The 14544-nt window shown below is 46.1% G+C and overlaps 1 protein-coding gene across 2 annotated transcripts in view; it reads right to left on the bottom strand.

The window, feature by feature from the left end:
• Window positions 1–14544, bottom strand: part of VPS13A (vacuolar protein sorting 13 homolog A) — a 4910496-nt gene that overhangs the window by 4778954 nt on the left and 116998 nt on the right. For both annotated transcript variants that reach the window (XM_044060868.1, XM_044060869.1), the window contains exon 3: window positions 6897–6939. In XM_044060868.1, coding sequence (XP_043916803.1) covers window positions 6897–6939 — 43 coding nt within the window. The remainder of the gene's footprint in view (window positions 1–6896; window positions 6940–14544) is intronic.

Here is a 14544-nt window from a genome sequence, read left to right as displayed (position 1 = left end):
TTGAAGGGACAGAAGCACTGCCCTCATTTCTAGGATGTTGATATGAAGTAGGGTCTCTTCTGTGTGCCATTTGCCTTGGACTGACCTGCCCAGGGAATGCCCCCCCCCACACCCCATCTGGGAGGCGTCCGTGATCAAAGTGGCCGCAGGAGGAGGTGGAACAAAGGGTTGTCCCTGATCCAAATTGGAGGGCACTAGCCACCAGCGAAGGTCCCGTTTGCATGTTTCCGTGATCCATATGAGGTGACTGAGAGGGAGTTCCTGAAAGGACCACCGAGCTGAAAGAAGCCACTGGAGAATTCTCATGTGCAACCTTGCCAAGGGGACTAGAAGAACCGTGGCTGACATGGATCCCAATAGCTGCAGGACCATTCTGGCTGGGGCTTTGGACCTTGGAAGTAAGGCTCGAACTTGAGTCTGTATCATACCTCTCAACCTGGAAATATCAAAAATCTGGACAAGGCCCATGAAAAATAGGTACAAATCTGTACGCTGATTAACATCTAATTTGCATACATAATTATGTAACCCCACCCACTCCAATGGAATTGTAGGATACCAACTTTCGAACGCAAATTGAAGAACAGACAATGAAAACATGGCACCAGACTAGAGTCCCCCTGCAGCCATTCCAGTGTCCTGTTACCTGGCTATAAGGGTCTTGGCTCAAGCGAGGACAGTCTGATGATGCTAGGGGACTTGGCTGAAAGAATGACAGTCTGATGATGCTAGAGGACACTAGGGGACATTTTTTGGTTAGGGGAGAGTGAGAGCAGTACAGCATAGAGAGAAGAGAGACAGAGAGTTTATAGCATTGAGGAGGGGTGGAAGATAATGAATGTTTGGATTATGCTGTGATAAGAATAGAAGCTGTGTTATTGCATCTACTAGTCATTTTGGCATTATTAAGTATGACATATCTTTTTGTATCTAATACAATGACTGGCTGACATTTACAAATATAAATTTTCAAAGATAGCACACAAATGTTCACACTCTACTTATTGTCCATTCCAGATGACAATGCGTATGTTTGTTTTCACTCAGTACTTCTTAAGTGGTACCAGGTTCTGACCATTAACCTTTCTTTTCCTGCCATCTGTACTGGTCAGAGAATTGTTCTGTACATGCACATTTTGAGTCCTTACACATCAAGTGCCCCACATAAAATCTAATTCCAGTATTTTTTTTGACTTATACACTTTTACTTGGACCCTACTAGAATCACCAACCAGAACTTTCAACACTTTCTTCACTTTTAAACCAAGCTTCATTTTTTTTCTCCCAGGATACCTCAAGAGATTGTCCAGTAACTTTTAAACTTTATTAGACAAATTCAAGGCCTTAAATATAGAGTCAGATAAATTACTGAATTCTGCAGCAGCATCAAGCCTAAGAGCAACACTTATACTTTAATTATCAGATTTTCTAACCAGAAGTCTTTACTTCTATTTCCAGTACCATGTGCATTCAATAAACACATCCAAGTGATACTTACTAACTTAAACTCATTTTTAGATTATACAAACTTGTGATGCTTTACCACTGAGCTAACAGTGTAGAATAATTATCAATTTAAACAATTAAATTCTCTACACGATTAAGGAAATAGAGTGAAATCCTTACCTCCTGAGGAGTCCATTACACTGAAGAGTTACTTATAAAATATTTGCAACCAGACTTGGAGAATGGTCAAATGGAGCTTTAGGCAGGCTATAGACCATGGCTCCACAGTCTTTCCAATATCACATTATTTGTTTGTACCCTCTCAATTACCATAAACACTTTTCAAACCTGACAGTGTGCATTACTTTATTCTATATTTATCAGAGACATCTGGATTTAGTTTAAACCTTGCATGTCAAATTTTACTACACTTGCTAAACAGAACAAAAACTTGCACATTAAAAGCAGACTTGGCATGAATAATAGTAAAACGTCTTCCCTTGAAACTCACACACACAAAACTCTTACCCTGAGTAGTACACACACAAAACTCTTATCCTGAGTAGTACACACACACACACACACACACACACACACACACACACACACACACACACACACACACACACACACACACACACACACACACACACACACACCTCTTACCCTGAGTAGTGCTCGGCTGCTGCCATTAATCCCGGCTGTATCCCGCTACCGCCATTCATTAATCCATCCCGGCTCTGTTTCAGGGATCCGCTCAGTTCCCCATGCTGCTGCTGCTGCCGCCATCCATTTCAAGGCTGCTGCTCTTAATCCCGGCTCCGTATCCCTGGCCCTCTGTTCCCCATGCTGCTGCCATCCGTTTAAGGGCTCGCTCCTTCTGTTCCATGCTGTATCCACATCCCCATGCTTCGCGGTTAATTCCCGCCGTTAACATAACCGCCCTCTGTTCCATGCTACTGCCATCTGTTTAAGGGCTCGCCTCGCTCTGTTCAATGCTGTATCTACGTCCCCATGCTTCGCGGTTAATTCCCGCTGTTAACTTAACCGCCAGCCGGAAATGATGGTGTCAGCTCCTTGAGCTCAATTCCGACTGGCTGGTAGCCTGACGGTGCTGACGTCATTGCGCACGCGATGACGTCAGCTCCGACAGCGCGAAAATTTTAAAAAATAAAATAAAAAAATCGGAAATGAAGGGGTGCCACTCGGGAATCGTGGCACCCCTTCATTTAGACCCCAAAACTCGATAAAAACCGAGTAATTCGGAACAGTTGAGAGGTCTGGTCTGTATGGTTTGTATTCTGTCTGTAGGTAGATAGACCCGCATTCAGTTTGAGTCTATCTCTACCCCTATGAATCTTATTCGTTGAGATGGCAGCAACACAGACTTTGGCCAACTGAAGGTGATTCCAAGGGAATTGCCCAGTGATATAGTGGCTTGTAGGCTCCGCAGTAGTAGATGCTTGGAGGTGGCAGTTAGGAGCCAGTCGTCTAGACACGGAAACACCTGGAATCCTAGACTTCTCAGGTGAGCAGTCACGACTGCCAAACACTTGGTGAACACCCTGGGGGCTGTCGTGAGACCAAAGGGCAGCGCGCGGAACTGAAAATGACTGCCTCCTAGGCTGAAGCGCAGATGTCTCCTGGACACTTTATGTACCATGATATGGTAATAAGCGTCCTTGAGATCTATGGAGCACATCCAAACACCTTTCTTCAGCAATGGGAGAATGGTTTGTAGGGTGACCATTCGGAACTTGGACTTTCTGACTGAACGGTTTAGAATGCTGAAGTCCAAAATGGGCCTCAAGTCCCCGGTCTTTTTTGGCACCAAAAAGAATCTTGAGTAAGTCCCTAATCCGATCTGGTCTGCGGGGACCGTTTGGATGACTCCTTTTTGCAGCAGCTTTGAAACTTCTGAGGCTGCAGTATCCCGTTGACTGGGTAGCGGGTCCGGGATTTTTTTGGACTGAGGTGGAGAGTGGGAGAAAGGGACGGTGTAACCTCCGGCGATAATTCGAAGCACCCATCGGTCCTGAGTGATACCTTCCCAGGCTTTTAGGTGCTTCGAGAAACGACCCCCGACTGGCTCCGGAGCTGCACAGTCGGGCAATCCCTCAGGGACTGTGAAAGGCTGAAGAGCCACTTAAGGACTCGCGGTCTCCAGTGTTGCGAGGGCCTCTGCCGCCTCTGGGACGGCGTCTTCCGGAAGAATTTCCCCCTGCCCTGCCTCTGGAAGGGGATCCTCCTGCTGAGAGGGTAAGGCTTCTGAGATCACGGAACCACATTTTCCCTCCTCTTTTAGCCTTGGGATAAGGCCGAAGGGAGTGGAAAATCGTGCCCACGACAGTCAGAGTCTTACCCTCTTGTTCGCGGGTCAGTGTGTCCTTTACCTTGGGTCCAAACAGGAGGACCCATCAAAGGCGTCAGCAAAGGAAGACTTAAAGGCCTCCTTGAAATGACACAGGCGGAGCCAGGCTTGTCTCCGTAGAGCAATGCCTGTACCCGCTCTACTCGCCCCTTCGGCAGCATAAGAAATGAGCCTCATGGACGAGTTTGAAATGGACGACAATGTAGCCAGCTGAGAGCCAACCGTCTGGGCCAGCTCCTCAGGCAGGTTACCCAAGAGGGTATCGGATAGTTCTTTAATCAGATCCCTCTGAAATCTAGTAAAGTGCGCAAGGTAGTTCAAGGACCTTAATGTAAAGGCCGCTGAACTTAGGGTGCGCTTTCCGTACCGATCCATGCTCCTAGACTCCTTATTAGGAGGATGGACGTCGAAGCCTCTGCTACATCTTGCTGGGTAGCAGATGCCACCATAAAAGCATCTACAGCCACACCTTTAGTTAGAAACTCTTTTTCAGGGGGTGCCGAGAGGAACTTATTCGGACGAGCAGGCACCGGTTCCACAGAGTCTGGGTGTTCCCATGCCCTTCGACAGATCAACTCCAAGAGCTCGTCGAAGGGCGGAGACACCCAGGAGGTGGAGGGCTGAGCCCCAAAGGCCTTAAGGAACAACGACTCATCAGCAGAAGGGGGTTTGGACTGCCAGCCGCCTCGTTGTTTAAGGGCTTCCAGGATGTCTGCAAAGGAGACCTCATCCGAGGACGACTTAGGGGACCCTTCTGCATCATCGAGATCAGTGTCTGATGTAAGAGACTCATCAGGGGAGTCAACGTGCTTCCTCTTGCACGATCTTTTCCTGGGGGGTTCTTCCGAAGAGGCTTCAGAAGGACCTCCAGGAGGGGGGGAAACCCCAGTGGGGGTAATCTCAGGCCCCGGGGCTCCGCTGTCTAAGGACAGGGGGACTGCCAAAGACCCAGTCTCGGTATGCAGGGAAGGAGCTGGGGAGACTGTGGAGGTAGCCAAAGATGATTTGGCTAACGCACTCCTCATAGCCCTGAAGGCGGGACCACCAGAATCCTGGGAGGGTCCCACCTCCATGGCCACGACGGTATACGGCACCCCCGCAGTCGACGCACCGAGAGGAAGACTTGGGACCGAAAACATCAGTCCCGAAGCATCCCCCCCGGGGCCGACGGAAGAAGTCCACGTACTGAACTCCGACCCAAGAGCCGGAGTTGGAGTAAGGGTCGGGCCCGACCCTAAAACCTCCACCGGTTCCACCAGCACCGGCTCCAACGGTGCCGTGGCTGTTGGAGGAGGAACCATTGTAGCAAGGTGGACCATCGGCTCCGAAGCCGAATGGGCGGGAACCGAAACTAACTTTTGGAACACCGGAGACTGGAAGAGTCTTAGGAGCACCCTGTCGATGTCCGAATCAGACATCTTGGATGATCTGGACGATACCGATCGGGTCCGAACCGATTTCTCCATCGGCTCCAAAGGACTAGGGGACCGGCTCCGAATGGATTCTATAACTATTGGCTCCGAGGGAGATCTCAAGGCAATTTCCCTCGGTGCCGATAAGGACTTCGGCTCCGAAGGGGAACAGTCTGAGCCGGCAACCCTCATCGGCTCCAATATCAGTGGAGCCGATGAAGGTGACCCGCCTCTCGATGCCCCAGTCCTCAGCTCTGAAACCAGAGGGGTCGAGACTGGAGGCATCGAGGCAGACTGTTCCGCCCTCGGCTCCGAAGTCCGTGGAGCCGATGGAGAAGTCTGCCTAGGTTTTTTGGCAGTCGGTTCCGACTGACTGGTCGGAGCTGACGCTTTCTTCTTTTTTGAAGGAGAGGGAGAAGAAGATAAAGCCTCCTCGAAGGATGGCTTAATTAACCCCTTAAGGATTAATTTGTTTTTCCTCTCCTGGAGGACCCTTGATGAGAAGGCGTGACACACGCTACATGATTCTTGTAGGTGCTTGGCCTAAACAGTAAGACGAGGAGTGGTCGTCCGTTATGGACATCTTAAAACCACACCTCGTGCATTTTTTAAACCCGGAGGGTTTATGCTCTTTGGACATGACTAAAGAGAAAAACACAGCTATCTAAGATAATATGAAAAACTAGCTAGTTTAAGTTCAAATTATTTTTTTATTTATTTATTTATTTATTTTTTTTACACAATAACACAGTTGCACAAGAAAAACACAGAAAGAGAGGGTCAAGACCCTCTAACTAAAACGGGTACTTGACCCACAAATAAACGCTAGAATAGCCAAAAGGGGAAGGCCCCTCTAACTAAAACGGGAAACCTTCCCTTAACAAAAAGAACAAATTTCTCAACAAAATCACCAAATACACACACGTATCACAACAATAGCTGTTAAAACAGCTTTTGGGTTGAAAACGAGCAAATTCCTGACAGGAAAAGTCAAAATAAATTAGTACTTAGCCCAGCCAAGTTGAGACCATGTCTTAGCTTGTAAGCGGCAAACGAGATCTGGGGGATTAGTGGTGGTGCATCCTGGGATAAGAAATAGCTCAGCCAATAAGAGGCCTCGCTCTATAGCATAGCGTGCCGAGTCGGAGCCGAGGGATCGGCTCCGAGCCCATCAGTACAGAATGTAGGCGAGATAGGATCACATAACATCTAGATCTGAGGTCAGTCAGGGTTGGTAAGGGATTATGGGTAAAGGGAGGAGCTAGGAGCTCGGATCTATGCTGTGATAGAAGTTGCCGGCTCGGATCCGAGATCGGATCCGTATCCCAAAGGTTGCTGACAAATGAAGTTCCTACTTCAGATCCACTGTTTCACTTGAAGCTACCTTTTACATTTTTTTTTATAATTAACAAATCAAAATTGACAACTGTATTGTTAAACCAGCTTGTCAAACTAAAACAGCCTTAAAACAAAAAATGACAACATAGTGCACCAGATAAATTCTAGGATTACAGTACCTTCTACAATGTTAGCATTGTATTCAACACATTACATTTTGCTATTAAAGCAATATTAAAAATCACATTTTATTGTTACTTTCCAATAGCCACATATTTTTCAACTTCTAGCCTCCCATGAGCAAACAAGTTTGATAAAATTTCACTTACCAATATGTCCTGCTTTTACTTTATATGGCACATCGAGCTGACTCTGAAAAAGACAGACCATGAAATTTGCTAATTGCATTAAAATATCAAAGAAGCAGTTGCGTTCCAAAACAGTAATTTGGAAAAAAAGTGCCTTATTATATATCCTAACCAAACTAATGACATGACAATCTGTGGCTACATTTTGTGGTCTCAAATCTTAATTGGATCAAAGCAGAAACAATGTACTTAATTTCATTAAACAGTCAAACAATATCCAAACAATAAAACCCTAGTGGACTTGGAGAACATGTTCAAAAAGCTGGGTACTATTTTCAGACAAGATTAAATAGAAGATAAAATGAGGTGGAATTAACAAGTACAGTTGTGTACACTTACCATAAATGTAGATGTTAAGAGTGTATTCACACTTGGGTTATCTGCCTGCAGGTAGCCCTCAGTCGGCCCGAATACCAGAGTTTTAGGATTTCTGCTTCGGATGCTGTCGTTTCTTCCATGACGTCAGGTCGTCAGAGGTATAAAACAGGCAGCTGATCCATTACATCAGTTTTTCTTGCCCCCAAAAAGGAAGCTAGTACATTGTGGGGAACACCCCCCAAACAGGAAGCTAGTACATGGTGGGGAACACCACCAGTAAAAAGTAAATACCAATGCCATTAAGAATGGCCATAGAGAGGAGAGGTAGAAAGACAGAGGAAGCCAGGGGGCTGGAGGGAGGGAGGGAAACCAGGACTGCAAAAGTGAATACACTTAAACATCTACATTTATGGTAAGTATACACAACTATACTATGTTCATGTTTCACTGTTCCAGTCACCACACTTGGGTTGATTCCCAAAGCAGAGGACAGGTGGAGGCGGTCAAGAAGTGTTAGGGCTGGCTAGTAAGCTTTGCAAGACTGCTGCAGCAAATCCAGCTCTCGATTTAGAAAAGACTGGTAAATGGTAATGCTTGGTGAAGGTGTGTACAGAACTCCAGGTTGCAGCTTCCAGAATGTCCCTGGTAGGGACTCCCCTGAGAAATGCTGTAGAGGTGGATATAGCCCTAGTGGAATGTGGCCTGATCCCCTGTGGGGTAGGTTTTCCATGGTGCTTGTAGCAGAAATGGATGCAGTGTGCTATCCATTTGGAAATAGTTTGCTTTGAAATGGCCTTGCCCTCTGCCCCTGTTGCAAAGCTGACTAGCAGCTGGTCAGATTTTCTGAAAGGTTTAGTCCTGTCAAGATAGAACCTGAGCTGTCTGTGCACGTCCAAGGAGTGCAGGATCCTTTCCCCTTTATTCTGATGGTTAGGGAAGAAGTTTGGCAAATGGATGGATTGGTTTAGAGCCACACTGGACACCATCTTAGGCATAAAGGACAGGTTCGTCCTGAGGGAAACCCTGTCAGCATGGAAAATAATGAAGGGTTCCACAGCCATTAGTGCCTGTAACTCAGACACGCTTCTTGCTGAGGTTATGGCTAAAATCAATGCCATTTTCCAAGAGAGGAATTTTAACTCTGCTGAAGCTGCAAGTTCAAAAGGGGGAAGCATGAGCTTTTCCAGTACAAAGTGAAGGTCCCTGGCAGGGGTGGGTGCTCTCCTAGGGGGCCTTAAGTTGTTAGCCCCTCTCAGAAACTGTTTGAGAAGGTGAGAAAATAGAGGTGGGCTCAGTATTACAATGAACTGAGATGGCAGAGGTATGAATATTAAATGGAGAAAGATAGGCCTCTGTGGAGTAGCTCTGCTAAGTAATCCAGGATTAGAAAGCCAATGCCTACTGAATCTAGGTGGTTGCACTTGTAAGAATTATTTAACAGTTTGCATAGATTTAGCTTTTTCTTCCATCATTTTAGGAACCTCTTCTGCTTTGGTGCCAAATAGAACAGTCCTTATTTAAAGGAGTCTAGTGATTTGGATTTGACATGATCTAGCAAGGTTTGTTCCTTCAGCCAAGCATGCAGTCTCAGTACAGACCCAGTGACTGCAGCCCTGCAAGATGCTTCTATGGCATCAAAGCCACACTGCAAAGTATGTTTACTAACTAGGTTTGCAGAATGGATTAGCTCTTGTAAATCTTTATTTTCTGCACAATCTGGATGTAACGCAATTTTTTGTTTAATTAGTTCCATAATATGCTGCTGGTATTTCAACATGTGAAACTGGCAATTCAATGCCCTGATGGTAGGAGTTGCAGAGGTATATACCTTCTTACCCAATCTGTCTAAAGCTCTGGAATCCCTGTCTGAAGGGGTAGGATTTTTGGCTGTAGTAGCCTTGATACCTTTAGGTCCCTGGGAAATGGTGCCTGGATCCGCAGTAGGATTCTTGAGGAGAAATTTGTGGGAATCAGGCACGCTGTAGTACCGGTTAGGTTTCCTAGGGGCCGGGGGTAAAATATCTGTAGTAAGACTAGATTCCATAAAAACATCATCTACAACATCCAGGACAAGGGGGTATATCTAGGGGCCTGTCCTGAGGCAACTCTAAAAATTCTCTGAGTCTCTTTTTGGACTGAGGGTAGTCCTGGCATTCCCAGCACAAATGCCCTCTCAAAAGTATGCAAGGTTTTACCAAAAGAAAAGTTCACTGGAGGGGAGGCAAAGGGAATGGATTCCTCTGCATCAGAATCCTCAGATTGATAAAGGCATGTCCTGATAATCCGAAGGGTCAGAGTCATTGGACTCCTGGTCTGCAGAATCCAAATGAAACTCAATTCTTTGTCTCTTAGTGCATACTCTGGGCCTCAGAAACTTGGTAGTTTTAGCTAAAAATGAAGTAGTTGGTTTAATTAGAACATCGGTAGGTCGGAATACACCCTCAGAAGCCGGTGCCTGCACAGCAGCTCCGGACCCATCCAAGGTAGAGACATCTGCAGATTCCATAGTCGAAGAAGCATCTCATGGCATACCGGACTCCGAATGGGTCTCAGCAGAGGCCTGCAAATCTGTAGAAGCAGGCAGACATCAGGGGCTGTAAAGGCACCTCACTGAGTACCGGCGGACTGGCGACTAGCTTAACGGAAGTGTCATCGGCAGTTTTGGACCTATGCTGTCTGTATCTTTGTTTTTTCGGAAGTTCGGTAGTCGGATGGCTTAAATCGAAGCCATTTCAGAATATGGAGAATGAGAGCGAAAGAATTAAGCGACAAAGATAGCCGGACGATGAATGGTTCGGCCATTAAACAAGGCACAAAACCAACAGCGAGGGACGTCATAGTCTGAGCCTAAACAGGTGACGCAGTAAGAATGAAAATCTCTGTGAGGTATTTGCTTTCCACAGGCAAGACAATTGTTAACTTTTTATGATATCGGTTAGTGCAAGAAAAAAGGATCCCCAACAGGACACTTAGCTTTAGAAGACTTCAGGATTACAAACTCAAAAAGAAAACGTCAGGTAGCGACCGACCGACACTTGCAAACTGCTTTTGCTTCGGGCTCCTCCTCGGCAAGAAAGACTGATGTAATGACATCAGCTGCCTGTTTTATACCCCTGACGACCTGACATCATGAAGAAGCGACAGCATCCAATGCAGAAATCCTAAGACTCTAGTATTCGGGCCAACTGAGGGCTACCTGCAGGCAGATAACCCAAGTGTGACGACTGCAACAGTGAAACACAAAGATAATCATAGAATTTACCAGTAATCTAAGAAAGTACATTTGTGTACATTTACCATAAATGTAGATGCTAGACTGCATTCACTGTTGCAGTCCTTACAAAATGGGTTATCTGGCTCCCGGTAGCCCTCAGTCGGCCAGAATACCAAAGTATTTGGTATAGGACATAGTCTGCCTTTGGTTTAAGCCTGACATCAGGACATCAGGTACAAAGGAAGGCAGCCGACGCCATTTCCACAGTTTTTCTTGCCTTAACTGTCAGGAGCCCCCAGACAAAAGTTAGACCAGGAAAATAAAAATCCAGTCTGTGCCCTAGGAAAAAAGAGGGATGGAAGGGGGGGGGGGAACCAGGACTGCAACACTGAATACACTCTGACATCTACATTTATGGTAAGTGTACACAACTGTACTATGTTCATGTTTCACTGTTGCAGTCCTTAAAAAATGGGTTGATTCCCAAAGCCCAGGAAAAAAAAAAACAAAAGGAAGGAGGAACACCCACAGATTAAGGGTTGGTAAGGATGCCCTGCAACACTGCAGTGGCAAAACCAACCCTGGACTTAGGTAAATTGTGTGGACAGAAGTTCAGGTAGCTGCTTCCAGTGTATCCCTAGTAGGTACACCTCTTTAAAAAGCTGCCGAGATAGAAGCTGCTCTAGTAGAATGGGTCCTAATACTCTGTGGAGGAACCTTGCCCATGCTGTAAGTAACAAAAGTGATGAGCAATCCCATTTAGAAATGGTCTGCTTTGAAATAGCTTTGCCCTGAGCTCCAGGAGCAAAACAGACCAACAACTGATCTGACTTTCGAAAAGGTTTAGTCCTGCCCAGGTTAAATCTAAGCTGTCTATGCACATCCAGGGAATGCCACAACCTCTCTCCTTTATTCTGAGGATTAGGAAAGGAGGTAGGCAGGTGGATAGACTGGTTAAGAGTCAGGCTAGAAACCAATTTAGGCATAAAAGAGGGATTAGTTCTAAGTGAAACCCGATCCACATGGAAGATGATAAAAGGTTCCACTGCCATTAAAGCATGCAGCTCAGAAACCTTCTAGCTGAAATAATAGCAAAGAGAAAGGCAGATTTCCAGGAGAGAAACTTCAAATCTGCTGAGGCAGCTGGTTCAAATGGAGGCTGAGTAAGTTTCTCAAGTACAAAATTAAGATCCCAAGCAGGAGTAGGAGCCCTTCTGGGAGGCTTTAAATTGCTAGCTCCCCTGAGGAACTGTTTCATCAAGGGATGAGAGAAAATGGGTTGCTCAAAGGAACAATGAACAGAAATAGCTGAAGCATGAATCTTAATAGAAGAAAAGGAAAGTCCACCATTAAGCAAGCCTGCCAGAGAGTCAAGAATAAGAGGAAGAGTAGGTTGAGAAGGGTCTTTCCCTCTAGTCTGCATCCAAAAGGAGAATCTTTTCCACTTATCCGAGTAAGATTTCCTAGTGCTAGGCCTCCTGGCTTCACGAAGGACTTCAACCACCTGTTGGGAAAGGTAATTATGAGCCAGGCTGCCAAATGCAGAGTCTAAAGATGAGGATGCAGAATTTATCCCTCCTCCTGGACCAAGAGATCTGGTATAGAGGGAAGATACCAAGGCTGAGACTGGGAGAGACTGCGAAGTAGAGGATACCAATGTTGCCTGGGCCAGTCTGGAGCTATGAGGATGGCCCTTGTTTTTTCGTCCATTATCTTTAACAGCACTCTGAGAGGAAGAGGCAGAGGAGGGAATGCGTAGATCGAAAACTGCGTCCAGGGGAAGGACAGCATCCACTTTCCAAGTTTTGTCGTGATGATCCCTGGTGCAAAAGGTTGAAAGAAGGTGGTTGGTCGGAGAGAAGAGATACACCTGGGGACTGCCCCAACGCTGAACGATTCGATAGAAGACGGTCTTGTTTAGTTGCCACTCGTGAGGATCCAGGACCTGCCTGCTCAACCAGTCTGCCAAGGTGTTGAGCCTTCCTGGAAGAAAATGAGCCATCAGATGAATGCCCATGGAAGCTGCCATGGACCAAAGTATCATGCTTTGTCTGCACATGGGGTAAGAGCGAGTCCCTCCCTGCTTGTTGATGTAACACATGATTGTGGTGTTGTCTGTCCTGAGTAGAAGAGTACCAGGAGAGAGAAGATGCTTGAAAGCCATCAAGGCCTGCTGGACTGCCATCAATTCCTTCAGATTTATATGCAAATGAACCTGCTGATAGTTCCAAGTCCCCTGAATGCATCTGCCCACTAGATGAGCACCCCAAGTGTAGTCCGAGGCATCTGTGGTGAGAGTCTGGCTGGCAGGAGGTGGACAGAAAGGTAGGACTTTGTTCTGTGCACAGGCCATCGCGCACCAAAGGAACTCAGTCTGCAGGCAGGGAATCCGAGGAAGAATCAAGTCTAAATCCTGAGTGTTGACACCAAAAGGTTTTTGAAGTAACATTGAATTTTCCTCATATGAAGTCTGGCATATGGAATCATCAGAATACATGAAGCCATGAATCCAAGGGCTTACAGGAATTGCTTTGCAGAGAGCTGGGTCATGCTTGCCAAATTATCCATTTGTTTCTCTTGTGGTAGGGATACCATCTGGACGGCTGTGTTCAGACTTGTTCCCAAGAATACAATATCCCTGGTGGGTACCAATTTTAACTTCTTTTCATTGACAGTGTAGCCCAAAGAGGTGAAAAGGTTCTTTACAAAGTCCAAATCGTTTAGAAGTTGCTCTGGAGAGTTTGCCTCAATAAGACAATCATCCAAGTAAAGGTAAATTTGAATGTTTCTTTGTCTGCAAAAAGCAATGACTGGAGCCAGGCATTTTGTAAAAACTCTGGGAGCACTAGATAAGCCAAAGGGCAGTGCAGAGAACTGGAAGTGCCTGTTCTCCGCCCTGAAGCGAAGGAAATGCCTGCAGCTTTCCCTTATTGGGATGTGCAGATAAGCTTCTTTGAGATCCAAAGTCACCAGCCAGGAATCCTTGGCCAGCATTGACAGCAACTGCTGAAGAGTGAGCATTTTGAACTTGGGAATCACCAGAAAAAAAAAGTGTTTAGAATGGAAAAATCCAGAATAGGGTACCAGGTGCCCCCTTTTTTGGCAACCAGAAAAGGTCTTGAGTAGAAATCCTGGCTTATCTGTAGTGCAGGAAATGGCTCTACTGCTCCCAGGTTTAGCAAAGAAGAAACTTGTTTTTCTGCTTCTGCCCTTTGAAGAGGGGGGGATATCTGGGTATCCTTGGTGAACCCGGACGGTGTGAAAGGAGAACTTGTAGCCTTGGGATACTATTTTGAGCACCCATTTGTCATCTGTGATGGTGTACCAGACATCTGCAAAATTGGCTAAACCTTCCCCCCCAAAGGAAACCCTGGGCCCGCAGAGGAAGGCCGGAGTCATTGGAAATGCTTGCTTTGGGAAGTTTGCTTAGAACTCCCCGAATCTGAAGAGGAAGACTGCCAGTGCTTAGCCTTTTGAGGAGTGGAAGTCTGTCCCCCTAGATCATCAGTAACCCCTAGGCCTAGTGCGACCCTGTTTACTAGGGTCAGGAAAAGTCCAATTCTTAGAAGGGTAATGCCTACTAAAACAAGGGTCAGGAAAAGTCCGATTCTTAGAAGGGTAATGCCTACTAAAACAAGGAGTCTGAACTTGCAGAAAATCCTTAACAGTTTGCATAGGTTTGGCCTTGTCATCCAACTTTTTCAACACCTCTTCTGCTTTGCTACCAAAAAGATTGTCCTTGTGCAAAGGTACATCCAGTAATTTAGATTTGACAGGTTCAGAAAGAGGCTGTTCCCTGAGGCAAGCATGTCTTCTAACAACAGAACCTGTGGCTGCTGTCCTGCAAGAAGCTTCCAAAAAGTGTCAAAACCACAATGTAGAGAATGTTTAGTGACAAGGGTGGCAGAATTCACAAAATCTTGCATGTCCTTACTCTCCATCAGGGAAGGAACACCAGCAATTTGAGCCTTAATGGCCTCCAAAGTATGCTGCTGATACTTAAGCATAAGAAAAAGACAATTAACAGACCGAATAGCCAGGGTGGAAGAAGTATAAACCTTTTTACCCCACCTATCC

Source organism: Protopterus annectens, chromosome 2.part0 (assembly GCF_019279795.1).
Source record: "Protopterus annectens isolate FY-2018-M chromosome 2.part0, PAN1.0, whole genome shotgun sequence".
NCBI lineage: Eukaryota > Metazoa > Chordata > Ceratodontiformes > Protopteridae > Protopterus > Protopterus annectens.
This window is presented reverse-complemented; position numbering and strand designations above follow the sequence as displayed.